The sequence below is a fragment of the Rousettus aegyptiacus genome, unplaced genomic scaffold (assembly GCF_014176215.1).
Source record: "Rousettus aegyptiacus isolate mRouAeg1 unplaced genomic scaffold, mRouAeg1.p scaffold_m13_p_1, whole genome shotgun sequence".
NCBI classification, from domain to species: domain Eukaryota; kingdom Metazoa; phylum Chordata; class Mammalia; order Chiroptera; family Pteropodidae; genus Rousettus; species Rousettus aegyptiacus.
The window spans coordinates 45,824,008-45,841,882 of NW_023416284.1; the positions used below are offsets into that span (position 1 = coordinate 45,824,008).

The 17,875-nt window shown below is 39.5% G+C and overlaps 1 protein-coding gene across 7 annotated transcripts in view; it reads left to right on the forward strand.

Annotated features, from left to right (window-relative positions):
• IL12RB2 (interleukin 12 receptor subunit beta 2) overlaps positions 1–17,875 on the forward strand; it is a 69,709-nt gene that overhangs the window by 39,152 nt on the left and 12,682 nt on the right. For all 7 annotated transcript variants that reach the window (XM_036235089.1, XM_036235085.1, XM_036235092.1 and 4 more), the window contains 4 exons: positions 3,002–3,221; positions 10,936–11,136; positions 14,922–15,020; positions 15,112–15,270. In XM_036235089.1, the coding sequence (XP_036090982.1) occupies positions 3,002–3,221; positions 10,936–11,136; positions 14,922–15,020; positions 15,112–15,270 (679 nt within the window). The remainder of the gene's footprint in view (positions 1–3,001; positions 3,222–10,935; positions 11,137–14,921; positions 15,021–15,111; positions 15,271–17,875) is intronic.

The following is a 17,875-nucleotide window of genomic DNA, read 5'->3' on the forward strand; positions in this document are numbered from 1 at the left end:
CCTTCCTCACTCAATCCACCAGGGGGCGCATTAAAATGTCACGTTACTTTTCTGGGGAATACTTGAGTCCGTTTCTTAACCGCTCCAAGCTTTAGCACCCTCATGGGAATGGGGAGTGATACGGCCTAAATGTAGCCGTAGATGTAAAGCTCCTGGCTCATGGTATGGCCCAATACATGATAGCATCTCCCTTATCACCCACCCAAATAAACGAACTCTGGAGTAAAAATAAGTTCGCCTGGAAAGACACAGCTTGCTCCTCAGTCACAGTTCTTCTGGGTTCACAGCTTGTCTCCTTGTGACTCAGGGCTTGTTGTCTCAGGAAAAAAGGAATTCTGGATTTCCAGCTTCCCCAAATTTGCTGACCTTGCATTTGCTGTTGCTGCTCCAATCCACATCAGAATGAACCACAATCTCACAATTAGAGAAGCTCCTTTGCAACTTCGGGCCAGAAAGGTGACTGGAGATCCCAGCTGTGAAACATGGCTGTCCATACTTACCAGTCCATCATCTCGGGCTTACCAGTATAAGGGGTAGAGGGGTCATTAGTCTAGAAGTTGGGAGCCCTGGATTCCACTCTCATCTCCCTCAACTATCCCTTGCATGTCCTTAAGCAAGTCACTTCATGTCCCTGGGACTTAGTTTCCCCATTGATAAAATGAAATGTTGAATGAATTGTTAATCTATAGAATCCCTTTAGGTTCTGATGTCCTAATGAAACAGAATGCTGTCAGAGCCAGGTATAATCTTGGGATGATGGATTACATACATTATTTGCAAACTTTATGTTTCTATTATTATTATTTTTTTAAACCATACTAATTATACTGTTTTCAGTTGCTTCAGTTGCTATGAGCCCAGCTAGATAAATACCTGTTTTCTTATTGACTCATTGGATTTTTTTGTTCCATAGACCCTGTTAAACAAGTTAGGCCCGTTTTCAAATTTGGGTAAGGAGACCAGTTAACCTGAGAGATGTTAAGCTTTATCCCAAAACTTGAGCATAACTCGTGGGATATCATATTTATTTGTCTGACTACCTCAACCCCACTCCCTCCTTTTCACTGATATTTTCAACTCTAAAATTTAGGATATGGAGGGGAAAATGCAAGGGTATGGGTCCAGGTCATTCACTACCCTCTGAAAACCTTCCCTCATCTTTTGGATCCATACCTCTATGTACTAAATCACTATGATCAGCTAGATTTCCACAGAAGTCACGAGGAAAATTCATTGGATCCAAGATGATATTTTCCCGCTTCTTTCAGCACTCTGCCATGGGGTCAAACAAGATTACTGAGGTGTCTATGTAGGACAATTAGGACTCTGTTTCCTTAGTTGTCAGAGTGGCACCGAAGCCTCTTGGGTCCCTGGCAAGAATGGGGGGCTTGGTGAATTCACCTAACTCTGGGAGGATGCCTTAGGGTGGGGGCGCATGGGGAGGGTGGTAGTAGTCCCACCTCTGGACCTCCAGAGGAGACATAGGGAAGGACAGAGTGATAGATAACTGAGGGAATGGTCTTCCCTAGTCATTTTTTGTTTTAATTTATCCAGTTTTTCTCCTAAGACAAAGGGCATGTATTAATAACAGTTTAGAACAGCACAATTTCAAGAGCACTCAGTTATTCTAATTCACAAACAACAGGCCTTTGAGACCAGCTGTGGTGGACATTTGAAACATTAATTTTCTTGATTCTTGCTAGTACACAAAGATGTCTTCTAGAGAAAGGCTGAATGTGCACCCAAAGAGCCCTCAGCAACATGGCATTTACCTGGTACATTGATCATGGTGTAAGAGCCAGTCTTGGGCCATGTGGATCCAGAGAAGAACCTAGGACAGGGCCAACATTAATCAAGTTCTCAGAGACTAAATATAATAAAAACTTCATGGATTAATTTATAGTGAAAAATACAGCTGTTGGACCAACCAAAAGGCTTGAGTCAGCAGATAGAAACATTCTCTTTCGGTATGCTAATTATTTTGGAAGCCAAATTATAAGCAGAAGAGTGATCTATTCATTTTAAGTAAAAAATACAAATTTTAAGTGAACCAGATGTTCACGTTAGCCCAGCCTCTCCTGAAAAATAAACTGCATAGGAAACCAAATTATTAGAAGATTTCTTAGGCAGTAGAGAATCAGCGAAAGGGGTATTTGCCAGTCCTAAGGTGTGTCTTTCTGCAGCTTGAGGCCACCCCACACCCCATGGAAGGAAGAGCCTTGCCAAGAAAACTGGAATGCTCAAGTCTGGTGAGCTAAGCCGTTCTCTCCCTGCGCTCGGCATGGATGGGCACTGCCAGCGCTGGCCCCGGCAGCTCTCCGTTTTCATTGCTTCTGTTTCCTATGGTCTTTATCCAAGCAGGGTTAACATACCAATAATTAGTTTTCTGCTTATTTGCTGGGATTATTCCCAAATGATCTCAATTGGAATTTTCGCAGTTCCAAAAACTCATTAGTTACACACTATAAACAATGTCTTAGTTTCCTAGCACAGACAGCTAATCCAATTCGCTAAGTAAGGATTTTACTAGTTTAGCTCTTGAAAATGTTTTTGATTTTGTGAGCAGCGTTGCACTATTGAAAAAGTTATACACGTGTGTCTCACAAATTTAGAAATGGAGATTCAGAGGGGCTGAGTGCCTTGCCCCGGGTCACTCAACTGGTGATTAGTAGAGCTGGAACTCAAAACCCAATCTTCTGAGTTTAAATCCCACCCTTGTTCCATCGGGTATAATTCAGTTTTCTACTATTAGAAAGTTTCATTTTGAAACAGGAAAGGAAATTCAATGTGTTTTTAAGAATTAACTTTAAAAATGTTAAGTGATATTTTTTCCTAAATGGTGGGGGTACATGAACATGTAAAGTATGCAGCGGAGGAGATGGGAAGATGTAAATAAAAAGCTCACTCAGATGGCCTGCCGCAAGGGGCCACAAAGTCCACACACAGAGCATCCAGAGGCTTTGTCTGAGCATACATAGTAAGTGGATATGTTTTGTTGCAGAATCTGAGTGTATTGGAGGCAAGAGGAAAAATCCTTCACTATCAAGTGACCTTGCTAGAGGTGGCAGGGGGAAAAACCACACTACAGAATATCACAGAACATACCTCCTGGACTTGGGTCATTCCCAGAACTGAGAGATGGGCTGTGGCTGTGTCTGCAGCTAACTCAAAAGGCAGTTCCCTGCCCACTCGTATTAACATAACGGATCTGTGTGAGGCAAGTAAGTGCCAACTTTTCTTTAATATTGCCTTTGGGAAACTGTCTTATCTCTTATCTTCTATAGGCTCTGCACAGGGCCTGGCATGAGTAGAACAAGAATTTAGACTTTGGAGTCAATAGCTTTCAGAATTTGTCTTTTCCACTCAGACTATGAGTGGCCTTGGACAAGTGAATTAACACCTCTGAGCATCAATTTTTGCCTCTTTAAAGTAGGGATTATATTACCTGACTTGTAGGTCTTTGTAAGATTAAATACAGAGACTAATACATAGCAGGGGCTTAATAAATGTTCATTAAGGAAATATTAGTTATATTACATCGAACACTAATATCTGGCTAATTTTTCTAGAAGCAAGAATAATATGTGTTATTAAATTCTAGAGAAAAAAACATATTATACCTACAAACAAAATATGTTTCACCAATAGTATTAAAATAAAATTCTGGCTGTAAAAAAACTATAGTAAAAATTTTCTGTACTATAGCTCTTTATTACACAAATTTAGATATGTGTCTCATTATCTACACTGAAAACCTCCCAACTAGCTGTATACATTTTATAGTTGCATTCTTTGAAAAATAACTTCTCCAGATAAAAGCCCATAGTCAAGAAGATGAACACTAATGCTGTTTATCAAGATCTGTGTTATAAAAGGATTCTATATCAAGATTATTGGCCTAACTTTTTTCAAAAATGAATAATAGAATAAAACTATAATTAGATCCTCCCTTAAAATTCAGTGTAATCATTTTATCTACATGTGAATCTAACAATGATGATGAAGCTTCTATGAAAATATGATTTTATACACAGTGTTAAACCTCATATATCTTTTCAGTTGCATATTTATAAACTCTGTTATCTATAGATATAATAGATGGAAATAACTAGAAGAAAATACAAGTAAATATTGATATAATATCAGGTTGGTATATGAGTTATGAATTATTCTTAGGTGTAAGGGTAGCTTTTACTAGGGGCCTGACTACAGTGATTTATTTCTTCTCACACATAAAAAAAAGGTCAGAGGTAGACAGGCCAGGGCTGGTGTGACAGCTTTGTGATAGCATCAGGACTCCAGGCTCCTTCTTTCTGTTCCCTCTGCCAAATTGGCTTTCATTCTCAAGATGAAAATGGTCCACGATGGCTGCCAAAGCTCTAGCTATTTCCATCTAGGCAGCAGAAAAGAAGGAAGAGAGAAGGGCTCACCTCTCGCTCTTGAGGAGCTTTACCACAGGTCACACAACACACTTGCAGTCATTGAGTCTAACTGGTCACTTGGCCACAATCAGCTGCAAAGGAGGCTCAGATATATGTTTCAGACTGCAACATTCCCTTGCTAAAGAAGATAAGGAGAGAATATTTGATAGTCAACTGGTAATCTCTGCCTCATGTGGCGTAGGTACCAAGGACAGAAACCTAAAGAAAAAGATGGATTAACTATGGGGCGGGGGGGGGGGGTGGAGAAGCTTAAACTTTCTGCATAGTAAAATAAAATTTTTTTAAACACTATAAATTAAGTGTTAAAAATATAAATAGCAATTTAAGAAAAGTATATATCTCTTTGGGGCAAAAAAAAAAGTTATCCACCCATCCATCCAGTTTTTTTTTTTTTAATAAATAAGAAATAAGGGGATATGGATAGGCAATTCTAATAATAAATATAAAAGGAGCAATAAAGATGTGAAAATATGTTCAGCCTAACTAGAGATCAATGAGTTGTAAATTTTGAAAAAACAGGAGAAACCAAATCACACTAAGGAAGAGTAGGTAGAATCAGTGTAACCCGTATTGGTGAGAGTGTTGGGAAAAGATACTCTGTACCCTGTGCATAAATTGGTACAAGTTTCTGAAGAACAGTTTGACCATATATAACAAACTTTAAATATGAATGAATCTTTTGACTAAGAAATGTGACCATTAGAAATGTATACTTAGCATATAATAGGATAAGTGCTTGAAAATGCAGGTGAAATATGTTTGTTGAAAAAATTTTTTGAAAAAGTAAACTGCCACAAACAACCTAAATGTGAAATAGTAGAGAATGAACTGGTTTAATATATCCTAACTCTCACCTGCCTTAATTCTACACTAGCATTAAAGTGATGTCGTAGCTGTGTTTTTATTAACATGAAAAGAAAATCATAAGCTTTCAGTAGTGTACCCAGGATGATGCCATTTAAAATATATATTTACATTTTTTACACAGTAAAAAATCTAGTAAAATATATATAAAAATGTTAACAGAGGTCATCACTGCATCATGGAATTACAGGTGACTTTCCTTTCCTGTTGTTTTTTATATTTTTAATTTTTTTCTTCAGTGGATACTACTATGGATATGATTTTTAAAGTAAATTCTGTGGGGGAATCTGAACTCATACCCCTGTTTAGTATCCTGCCATTGTTAAAATGTAATATATCAGAATACTTCAAACCTCACTACAGGTGAGTCTTAGGGATATAAACCTCATGAATTTTCTGGCCCCCTCCCAGGTTCTTTATTTAAATTTGGTAACAACTTCTCAAAATGGCATTCATTATTTTAGAGTTGGCCTCTTCTTTATTCATTCAATCGTCCTTTACTGAGCATATACTATATAAGGCAACTAGAATCCAGCAATAGGTGAAAAATACTGTTGAAGTCCTCCAGTTATATTTAACCAGGTGAGAGGGGCAAACAGATAAGCAAGTTGACTGTAGTACAGTATAAGTGTGAGATCAGAGGTATGCACAGCGAGCTCTGGGACAGAAAAAAACTGAAGCATGGGCTTGGAGAGGAGGTGACATGTGAACAATGTATGGAGGGACAAGTTGGTGTTAGCCAGGTGAGAGAGTGCAGGTGTGCAGGCCTGAGGGTTTGTTTTAAAGGGGGATCTGATCAAGCATATAAGTCGAAAAAAAGAATCAGGGGTAGGGAAGAGTTGAAGATAAAGGAGAGAGAGGGCATGATTGATGGAATGAGGCCCCTGGGGAGTTTGAAAGATGATGACATCCAGTGACAAAAAGAGTTTAAGAAACACTTCTTTCTCTCAGAACGGGCAAGTGTTAAATAAGGATGAGGCTCACTAAGTATGAACATGTAGGAGAGGTTAGGTAGAACACTGAAACCGTTCTCTACAACCGAGCTGTTGCTGCAAAGGTCCTAGTCCTGGAAACCTTGTATTCTTAAGAGCCTTTGCCTCTCCTAAGACCATAGCTGATCCATCCAATACTAGTTGCTGTGCATCTCGGAGTTTATAACAAATTGTGAATCAATCACACAATCCTGTCCTCAGTCACTCATCTCACACATATTCTGAATGATCTATAGGAATAGCATACCATGATTTTGTGTCTCCCTTTTAAAATATGTTCACACTACTCACATAACATTACTTTCCTTTTAGGAAAGGAAAAATAATGCCCCAACAGGCAGAATTATGTTGATTTTAAGAAAGTAGAGACAAATATATTGTAAAAGGCATGTGGCACAGCATTGCATATCGAGAAGGATAAAAATGATTTCGTTGATTTGTGATGAAAATTGAATGTGTGCTAAACCCACCAGCCAACATATAAAGCATAATTAATATTTCAGATGAGTCCCTGTACTCCAGAATTCTTGAAACTATGGGAAGAGTTAGAAGCCAGTAGAATCATAAACGGAGCCCACACGGATGTCAGAGACTGAGAGCCCAGGAGGTGAAGTAACTTAGCTAAGATCGTACATCTAATTAGTGGACAGAAAAACCAGGCCACTTGTCTCTTAGGCACTTTTCAAACTACCTTGCAAATTTCATAATTCTATTTAGAAGCTCTCAGTGAAGATGCAGATGGGAAGTTGAATGATTGAGGCTAAAGAATTAATGTTAAAATGTCACAGAGAGATGGTGAGTTGTGAGCAGAGATCTGAAGGAGAGAACAAGCCCTGGCAGACATCACGGGGGAGGAAATCCAGGCTGGCTCCTGGCAAGTGTGGTGACTCAAAGGCAGGGCAATGCCACATTGATTGGCTTGGTTAATTCCAGAGAAAGCAGTGGTTAGGAAAGCTTGTTGGCTGTTTTAGCCCATCATCTGAAAAGCGTATTATGAACCATAGGTGCTCAATAAATATTTACCGAATAAATGCGTTTCATTCAAAAAAAAAGTTCCTGGCATAGCCAAGACATCAGATATCAAGGCAAATGAAAATAAAGGAAATGCGGCTGTAGAATTTTAGTTCTTGATAGCCAATACATAGGTGACAGGCTCTCACCACAAGCCCAGTCCTAAGGATGCCTGGCACAGGATGGCTAAGTGCCTGTGCAATGGGGAATAGTGATAAAGACAGAGGGAGGAAATAGCACTTTCTGGTTGCACTCCTTTTTCTTGCCCATGTTGCTCTGATACAGTCGTCGTCTGGGTGTTTCTACTATGAGTCAGGGAAGTCCTGAGAGCAGGGCAGAGCATCTTCTAAGAAGCCCTGGAACCTAACTGGGGAGGGAAGATGAAAGCAAAGAGTGTCTGCGAGCTGGCTGGCCCTTGAGATTTCTCTTGCCATCCACCCCATGAGCCTGGCAGTTATAAAAGAGAAAAGCAGCTCCACTCCCCCATGAAGAGTAGTCCCAGAATAAAAAGGTTAATTGTTGAAATAAAGAACTCAGCCATTAGGCTGGATAGCAGAAAGGACTCATCAGAAGATCGAATGAGTGAGTAGAAGATTGGATGAGAAACTCTTCCTAAAGGCAGAAAAACGAGAAAAGTAGTTGGAAAATGAGAAAACTTAAAACACTGAAAAAATTGAAAGAGAAGTAATGACAACCACCTAAAAGGAATCCCAGTAAGAGAATAAAGTAAATAAAAGAGAAAAGAATACTTGAAAACACTTATCAAGAATCTTACAGAATGTGCCCCTCTGGAGCATGATGTTGGTATTCAGGGAGGTTGGGGGGGCAGTAGAGGGTGGACAGGGGTTACATGGAAAACCTCTGGGCCTTCTGCTCATTTTGCTGTACCCCTAAAACTGCACGAAAAAGTCTGTTTTTTAAAAGCCTCTGCAAAAATAAAAATAAAAACAATGCAGAATGATCAAGCAGGATTGATTCTAAGAATATAAAGATGGAGCATATCAGAAAAATACATCAATGTAATACATCGCATTAATACTGAGAGGAAAAAAAGGGACACATTCTTAACAAATGTAGAAAAAGATTTAGTTTTTAAGTTTGTATTAAATAGTATTTCATAAAACTATAACCTATATGGAAACTATGCATTTAAAAAACTTTTATTTTTTAAGACTTTCTAGCAAAAACATGCAGCAAACATAATTTAGTAAAGATATATAGGCACATTCTCTTTTAAATGAGCAACAAGATAAAAACAAAAAAATTAAAAGACTTAAAGGTTGGATGGAAGAGATCTTTTAACTGTGCAGCTAATAAGATTATTACATGGAGAATTCAACAAGAGCAGTAGAAAAATTATTAGAACCAATTAGAGAGATTAGCAAGTTTGCCAGAAATAAGAATAACACACATAAATTAATAATAGAAAAAGCAGTAGAAAATCAGATGCCACTTATATAGCAAACTGAAAGTGTAAAGTGTCTGGAAATTAACCTAACAAAGAATTCATGAAAACTTTAAGGAGGAATTTTTAAACTCCATTAAAAGATATAAAAGGAGAGCTGAATAATTTCAATGAAATGGCATGTTTATGAATGGAATATTTAACATTTAGCAGCATCAGTTCTCCCTGAAATAAACTATGAATTTAACTTATTCTAGCAAAAAAAAAAAAAAAAAAAATACCAGCTGGAATTTGGGAGGGATAAACTGATTCTAAAAGCTACACGGAAGAAGAAAGTTTTATGAATATCTAAGACCATTTTGAAAAAAAAAAGAGCAAAATGAGAAGGGGATTTTCCCCACCCAAAAGTCAGACATGCAAAGCCCAGTAATGTGAACAGTGTGTTCTGGTGAAGAATCTGACCCAGACACAAATCCAGTGATATACATGGAACGTGGGTTATGTTAGGGACGGTATCACACTTGGAAAAATTGACTCACTGTGTGGAAAAAAGTAGTAAAATTTATTTCCTTAAAAAAACCCTTCAGCTGCATTTAGATTAAAAACTTAAATCTGAAAGGTAAAACCAAAAGCCAATAAGAGAAAGTGTGGTTAAGTATCTTCGTGAACCCAGGATGGAAGGATTTCTTTCATAAACAAGACTCGAACTGCACAAACCATAGATTTATCTACATCAAAGTAAGTATTTATGTGCAACGAATACATCATAAAGTTATCAAAGTTATTAGGTGAAAAATTGGAATAAAATATTTTTAGTGTTGAATACTGACAAGTGATTAATACCTAGAACATAAAAGCTATTTCTGCGAATCAGAGAGAAGAAAGGAAACTCAGAAAAAAAAAAATGAACGAAGTATATGAACAGGCAGTTCACAGAAAGAAAAAGTCACATGACTAGTAATATATGAAGAGAAACTCAGTCTCATAAGAAATCCGAAAATGAAAATAAAGCCACAGTTAAAATACCACTTTGTACGTACCAGATTGTCAAAAATTAGAAAGTCAGAAAATACCAAGTGTTGGTGGGGAAATAAGAACTCTCAGGCTTTTCTTGGATTGTCACTGATTGGCTATTTTAGAGATCAATCTGGTCGTATTTAGTGACTATATGAATTTATTCTATAATTGAGCAATTCTGTACATATATAGCCAGAGACACTCTTGCACAGGCACCCATGAGGACATACAAGAGAGTATTCATTACATTCCTGTTTGTGTTAGTGTCAATGTAAGAAAGTCCAAACCTGTAGAGAATTTTTATGAGTTTATTTGAGCCAAACTGATGACACAAGCCAGGCAGCAAGATCTCAGATGCTCCTGAAAATAAGTTTTGCAGCTTCTTTTATGCATTTGAAATTAAGGAAGGAATGTAAGGAAGGTTACACGAAGATGGAGAAAACAAGGCGAGAACCGGATTAGAAGATTATGGGCTTTCTTAAGGGTGGTTATGCCATCAAAGGTTCTTAATCCTGGCATCTCAGAGGTGTGTTAGCCTAGATGCACAAGAATAATGAGCAGGGCTTGCTCAAAATCTTTCGCTTAAGAAGTTTTCGATCTGGGGCGTGACTATCCACCATGACCTGCCCAGTTGAGAATTTATGATTTATTACAGCACCCCTTTTCATCCACATTAGTAAAAGGTTGGAGAGAATCTCCTGCTTGTCACTTGGAGACTAGACAAAGAAGGGGTTGAGGCAGCAGTCTAAAGGAATGAGCTGAATTTACATATAGCAGCAGGAGAGCTATATCCTAGAAACATAATGTTCAGTGAAAAAAAAGTTAGAAAAAGCATTCGATTTACTCCCAAAGCAGTTCATGAAAATACAATACACAAGCACAAAGCCACATTAATTTTCAAGGATACATATATGTCTAAACATATAGAAGGTGGTTTAGAAGGATACATATTACATTCACTAGAGTTGGTACCTCCGGGGACACAGAAATGGAAAGTGAACAAATAACACTACATAGGGTCCCTGCATGAGCTGACGATGCCGGTTCTCCAAGAACTGAGAAGTAGGATCAACTTAAATCTGTGAACCCGAAGTTCTTAAAGAGAAATTGATTCTTCCTAAAACTTTGCTAGGATGAGTCGTTGTGTTTTAGATCTTTATCCGCTGTGGTTTGTTTTCGTCCCTCCCCCTTTTCACCCATAAAGGTCTGCTGACTCCTGGCCAGGTCTCTGCAAACTCAGAGGGTGAGAACAACATTATGGTGACTTGGGATCCTCCCAGAAGAGCTGCCTCTGCCGTCCAGGAGTACGTGGTGGAGTGGAGGGCTCTCCACTCAGAGGTCGTCATGCAGCCCGCTCTGAACTGGCTGCGGAGCTCCCCCCACAACGTGTCTGCTTTGATTTCCGGTATTTAATTGCTCGCCTTCCTTCTGGGCGGTTACTAAATTCACATTGGTTGAGGAAATTGCAGGCAGTAACCCAAAACCCTGCCTTCAATTATGGGTAGCTACATGAGAAGAAGGGTAGTGATGACCTAGGGTCCATCAGGACAGCACCTCAAAATACAACACTGCAGCTATAGACCAGGCAGTTGGCTAAAACCTCTAGCATTTATAGAACATTTATGTGCCCGGCACAGTGCCATGTAAGGTGAATGAATAAACCGAATGAGCATGGCTGAGAGCCAAGTAGCAACCAGTCAGTGTGATGGGCACCTTACATTTAGAAGTCCATTTAATTTTTAAAACGATCATGTGCAGCAAGAGCTATCATGCCCAATCATAGGTGAGGAAACCTGAACTTCATTCCCAATTCTGCTACTTATTTTTTGTGTGATAATAAATCCAGAATCATCTATATGATGATTGGTGCCTCTAATCCTCAAATTCCAGATCTGTCAGTGGTTACAATCGAGTTATTGAAAGCATCTGAAAACATATTAAAATGATTGGGCAGAACTTAGTGTCATTGTTAAGTTCAGCATCATGGTTAAAAGTGCTGGTTCAGCAACCAGACTGTCTGGGTTTGAGTTCTGGTTCCATCACTTACTAGATCGTGTGATCTAGGGCAGATTACTTAACTTCTCTCTGCTGTGGTTTCCCTGTCTATGAAATGGAGATTATGATATTATCTAACTCATTGGGTTATTGTAAGAACTAACTGAATTAATATAGGGAAAAAAAAACATTTGAACAGTGCTTAACACACTTTAAGTGTTTGACAATTTAGCTATCATCGTTATTATATGTAACAGAGCTAAATTATTATATGTAATAGAGCTAAAATGAAATAAACAGAGCACACCACATGATAATACATGAGCTGGTCCTTGACTGTGTGCCTCTTTCATAGTCTAGCTGCTCAGACAAGTGGGTTGTGTTCGATTTTAATCACTACACTTAAAGAGAATACTGCCCAGTGAGAAACAGAGGGAAGTAAGCACGTCGCTGGGGTTCTGGAACTTTTAATGTGGAAAGCACGTAACCTGTGGAAAAGAATTCTAGGTAGGGGTGGGGTGGTTTGATGGCTGTTGCTGGCTTTGACATGCACTTAAGAAAGAGTATGTGCTCTTTGTCGTCCTGGAGGATAAAAACAAGGCCTCTGCATTGAAACTAGAAGAAAGCAGATGTCAGTTCAGTTTTGACAAAGAATTATCCTCACCTGTTACGGTCTCTAATAGGACAATTGATTGTCCCTAGAATTGTTGCAGTAGAACCAATTTTCCTTTAGGGCTGTTATGCCCATCAAATCAGATGAAACAGTGGATAGAAAAGACATTTAGTGAACTCTAAACGGCTGCAAAATTGTAAGTGCTTACTATAAACGAGGATTTACCCTTACGAGATAGTTTGAACCCTGCAGTCTGTACAGTGCCTTCCTTTTAGAAACTCCATAATTCTACACAAATACTATAAAATAGATGAAAAGAGAGAATGTTTTTCATATTTAGAAAACTAAAATGTGTTTAAGCATTTTAGAAATATTCATTTGAATAAAATCAATATGATAGTGAGTGAAATAGCTTTATTAATTGAAGTTATTCTCTTACTTGAAAATACTTGGTTAGCTATTAGTTTGCATTGATCTTACATTCTTGAAATAAACTCATAAAAAAATTAAGTAATTCACAGTTATCATGAATTCAAAATGACCCTCTCCCGTCAGTAAGATGACTCATTACTGTCATACCCCCAGCATCTGGCTGGGGCAGAGTGGGGTGTTTTAGAGTGAGCCAGAATACAGTCCAGCTCCAGGATTATAGGTTGGTGGGGCCTGGGCGAGAAATCATCAGTCCTGTCCTGTTTGGATGAAAATGATCCTGACCATATAGAGCCACTCCTTTTATAAATAGGTAGACACTGCCGTGTCTCGATGCCTCGGCTACTTGAGCCCCTCTTCTGCACGCTCTCTCATACTTCCTCGATGGTTACTCCTCATTACTGATCATTTAGTGTTAGTCTTTTCCCACATATAATAGATGAAATTGTTTTCTGTAGAAAATTCATCGAAGAGCTGGTTTATAAACATGGAACCAGAGCCTCTGCCCAAGGGTGCCAGGTATATATGTATGCATGGGAGCAGAGGGAAATGAGCCAGAAGTTGGGGCCAGACTGGAGAAAAAATGAAAATCTTAGGAGTGTGGGCTATAGCCACTGGGCAGCAGGGCTAAGGAATTGAGGTGGGGAGCAGACATGATTAAGGAGTGTTCATTTAAGACTTAGCCAGTAAAACAGGAGTCCTTAAGACTCCACTAAGGATAGGCTGTTCACAAGAAGCCTCTGATGCACCAGTTCCCAAGGCTCCTCCCCTGAACTTACATTTTGCACAGCAAAATGCAGTGAAAGCACTTGCTTCATGAGCTCATCTGGAACTCCCATGAGTCCACGTGGCATAGTGGTTGGTTCGGCCCTTCCATGACTAGTGGCAGAACAGCCGGGGACTATGATATGCCCTTGGGGCTTCTGGGTCTGGATGCCACCCGTGAAGAATCTTCGGATTACTGGGCTAAGCTGACTGTATCCTTCTCTCCTTTTCACTTGGTTCATGAATACAAATTGTAACTCACCCAGTGGCTTTGTTCTTATCTCCTTATGGTCTCTCTGACAAAACAGTTTGTGTGTTTCAGCTTTATATGCTGCCTATTGGGTTTTCATGTAAAACGCACGATTCAGTAAATTATTCTGTGATGTAAAATTCCTCTTCTCAAAAAAGAAAATGTTAAATCTTGATCCACTGTCAGTGGAAGGGGACCAGACCCACCTATGGCAGGGCATTAGATAACATGGGAGGGAGCCCTTACTTTGACCATATGATACTGTAGTTACTTAGTAAGGATTATCTTTTTCCTTTAAATTTTCATTGGAAATTTAAAGATACATCATGGTCAGTATCTCAGAGAGGAGCCTTTTCTTTATAGGAAGTAGAAATCCTGTAAATGAGTTTGGGCAGGGAAGAGTGACTCGCCAATAAACTTCCTGATTGATAGAGCATTTCACAGCGTGGTGCTTTAAAAGCTAGGAGGGAGCATTCCCATACTCAGGTATCTTCCAAATCTTCCAGGCTGTGAAGCAGCTGAGGTCTAACTGGAACCTGGTGTTGAGAAGTAGAGGAGAAGGAACAAGGGGTCAGATTGCACTGAGCATGCTCTGGTTAGTCACACCTGAATGTGTCATCCTGCCCTGTCAGATCCTGATAAGCATCTATGGAATTGAAGAGCCTTCCAGGTTCTACCCTTGCAAAACCCCAGCCTCACTTTTCTGTAAACAGCAAATGATTTATTTATAGAAGTAAAACTTTTTTTCTTGGAAAAGAGTTTTGTTTCAAAAGCTGCCTGTACGAGTATATTGAAATCCTTGTTGGAACTAAAATAGCCTTTGTCTCCTTAATCATGAAGACCCTGGGTGGGGGGTGGCGGGGGGGGGGACTCAGATTTTATTATTTATTCACCATTAGGTGAATTTGGGAGTTGGCAGCAGTCACTTCCAGAAGCTTCTGCCATGGTAAATAGGATAACTGAGATTTTGCAACTTAGGTCATCCCTTTACCCTCAGTCCAAATTGTACTTGAGCCACCTTCAAACTAAGGCGAGGCAAGGAACGCCTTGAATGTGTCTGTATCGGCTATTAAAATGGCTCCTTTAGTGACTCACATGTGATGCCACACCTGTTATAAGAACTCCTTTTACCTTGCAGAGAACATAAGACCCTACGTCTGTTATGAAATCCGTGTGCATGCATTGTCAGGAGACCAGGGAGGATGCAGCTCCATCCGGGGTAACTCTAAGCACAAAGGTGAGTCTTGGGATCTTTTGCCAAATTTTACTTTAGTTTAATGATTTAGAGTTGGAGGATGACAAAAAGGCTCCTGTGTTCTATTTTATAGCACCAGTGAGTGGCCCTCACATTAACGCCATCATAGAGGAAAAGGAGAGTATTTTAATTTCGTGGGACGAAATCCCAGCCCAGGAGCAAATGGGCTGCATCCTCCATTACCGGATATACTGGAAGGAACAGAACTCCAGTTCTCAGCCTCAACTTTGTGGTACGTATGAGAAACGAATGCCATGGGGCCTTTGCTGTTCAGATGCCAGGAGAACACAAGCATAGGCATGTGCATACGTACACAAAGTGCTAGTACTATGCCTGACACTTAGTAGCTGCTCAATAAATACTGTGAAATTAATTGAATGAAGAAAAATAAAAGACATCTAAACACACAGTTACCGAATATATGTTATGTGCCAGGCAAATTGAAGGAATGAAGCTAATGGACTAGGCTCTCAAGGAACTTACTTATATGGGGAGGAGACAACATTTCAAAAAGCAATAAAGGCACTTCAGTCCTATTATTAGATCCTTGAGGTTTGCAAGGAATGTGTTTGGAGGATTTTTGAGTCCCCACATTTGCAAATATTATCACAGCATATTATTTTCTCCTCAAAATGGATACAATGCAATACAATTTAAGTGACCTACAATTCCTTGTGACCTATAATTATTCTATAAGACTAAAGCCATTAAAATAAATCTTGGCTGGAGTATGATCTCAGATGGCTTTAGGGATCACTCATTCATGTAGCAGCTCCAAGTCACTTGCCAGACTTGATGTTCTAATCTTTGATTTATTCAGATTCCCCTCCCCTCTACCTCCAGCTTTCCTTTTGCCTTCTTTCATAGGGAAGCTTTCTTTCTTTCAGGAGAATTTATCATAAAGAAGCAACATTTTTGTTCCTTCAGGAGAGCTAGGTCCAAGAAGCCTGTAACAAAGCCACTGGGAGATGTGGGTGCAGAATACTGCCTGCAAGAGTGATTTTTACCTGGGAGACTTTAGGAGTTGGTCCCTTCTCTTGACCTTAGAAGGCCTGTAGTGTTGCTTTTCTGAATTATGACTTTTGGTAAAAACATTCAAATAGTTCAGTAAGATATAAAATCAAAATTACCTCTTCCTTTATACTTAGGCTGTTAGTAGTTCTTTGTGTGTTCTTCCAGAAAAAAAGTTAATGCATAGATGAGTATATATTTGGAATAGTCGTCTGTATTCTGATCTGCACCTTGCTTTTTTCTCTCAGTAATACATACTGGAGGTCTATCCACATCAGTCCATATGGATCTGCCTCATTCTTTTTAACAGCTCTAGTATTCCGTTGTAAGACTTTACTGTCATTCATTCAACTAATCCACCATTGATAAACGGAATGTATCATTGAACATAACTGCTTCCCACTGGGCCTGACAGCGTAATTCCGTTCTGAAAAGCACCTCAAAAGGTGATAAATTGGTTGACCTCTTTGTGAGCCATTTCGGATTCTTCATGTGGAATTTGCTCCCTGTCCCCATTTTCATTTTGGCAGCACTTAAACTGAGATGCCTGTTTACACCCAGACAGACCAACATGGCCATTTGGTTCTTAAAGCTGCTCTTGCAGATGTTGAAGAAAATACCGACCTTATTTTGCCAAAAATCTGATGAAAATGAAGTCTATATAAGAGTATTTTTAAATAAGTTAAAAGAAAAGGAGGCACCGATTCAAAGTTCTATTTTATACAGGTTTCAATTAAATTTTCCTTTGATTCATTAAGCGCTTATAGATGAATGAGACCCATTCCCATATTTTCACAGAGCTCACAATCTATTGAAGAAGATGGAAAAGTACACAAAAGTGATGTAATTGTTATAATCAAGGATTGACAGCTATCTATTGCTTTTGGCCACCAGAAATCACAGGTGAATTCACAAGTACAGCTTGTAGAGAGTGACAGGGGGCAGAAGGTTGAGGGCAGAAACACCAGGAAAAAGAGGCGTCACGAGAGCAAAGGGGGATGGAGTTCCAAGGAGGAAGGGACGCTGTCGTACCTGTCTCGCGGCACTGCCCGCCAGGTCCCAGTACTGATGGCACATGCGGGAGCACCTAGCCCTGCCTGGGGAGGAGGAGAGAGGTGTAGACTGGGATGGAGCCCAGGAACCTGCATTTTAGTGCATAACACAGGTGATTCTGGTACACGGCCTCTCCTGGAAATTTGTTGGTACTGCTGTGTGCATCAATGGCAAGGGCCCTTCTCTACTGGCGCATGCATTATACTTTGTCACTGCTTGGCTGTTTTTGCCCGCAGCAGGTGCCGTGGCAATTTGTTACCATTGTCCCCGCTGTGCTTACAATACAGCCAGGCACACAGAATGTGCTTAATAAAAACAGTATTTGTTGAATAATTTGTTGATCACTGCCCTACACTTTGTCAAACCCATGTAGATTGTTAGGGAAAAACTAATTTTCAGTAACGATGCAGCTATTTTGCCTGATACCACTTGGCCTTCTTACCTATTGCCTGTCAGGTGATTGGCAACTGTCACATCTTCCTAAACTGGTGCCTTTGTCCTTTAACAACCCTGAACCTAAAGTATCACATGGCCAAGGACTGAATGCCCCCCCTTATCTGTTCCTGAGATCACAGCCCAGACCAAGGCAGCAGAACCAGTATTTCCTGTATAGCTTTTTTCTCCATTACTCAACTCAACCTATTTTGCCAACCAAACTGCTGACACCGTCACCCTCCTTACTGCTTCTCCCGTCGAATTTCCACTTTTATTCTTCGAATATACGTGTGTGTGTGTGTGTGTGTGTGTGTGTAAGTGCGTTTATAAACTTTTTG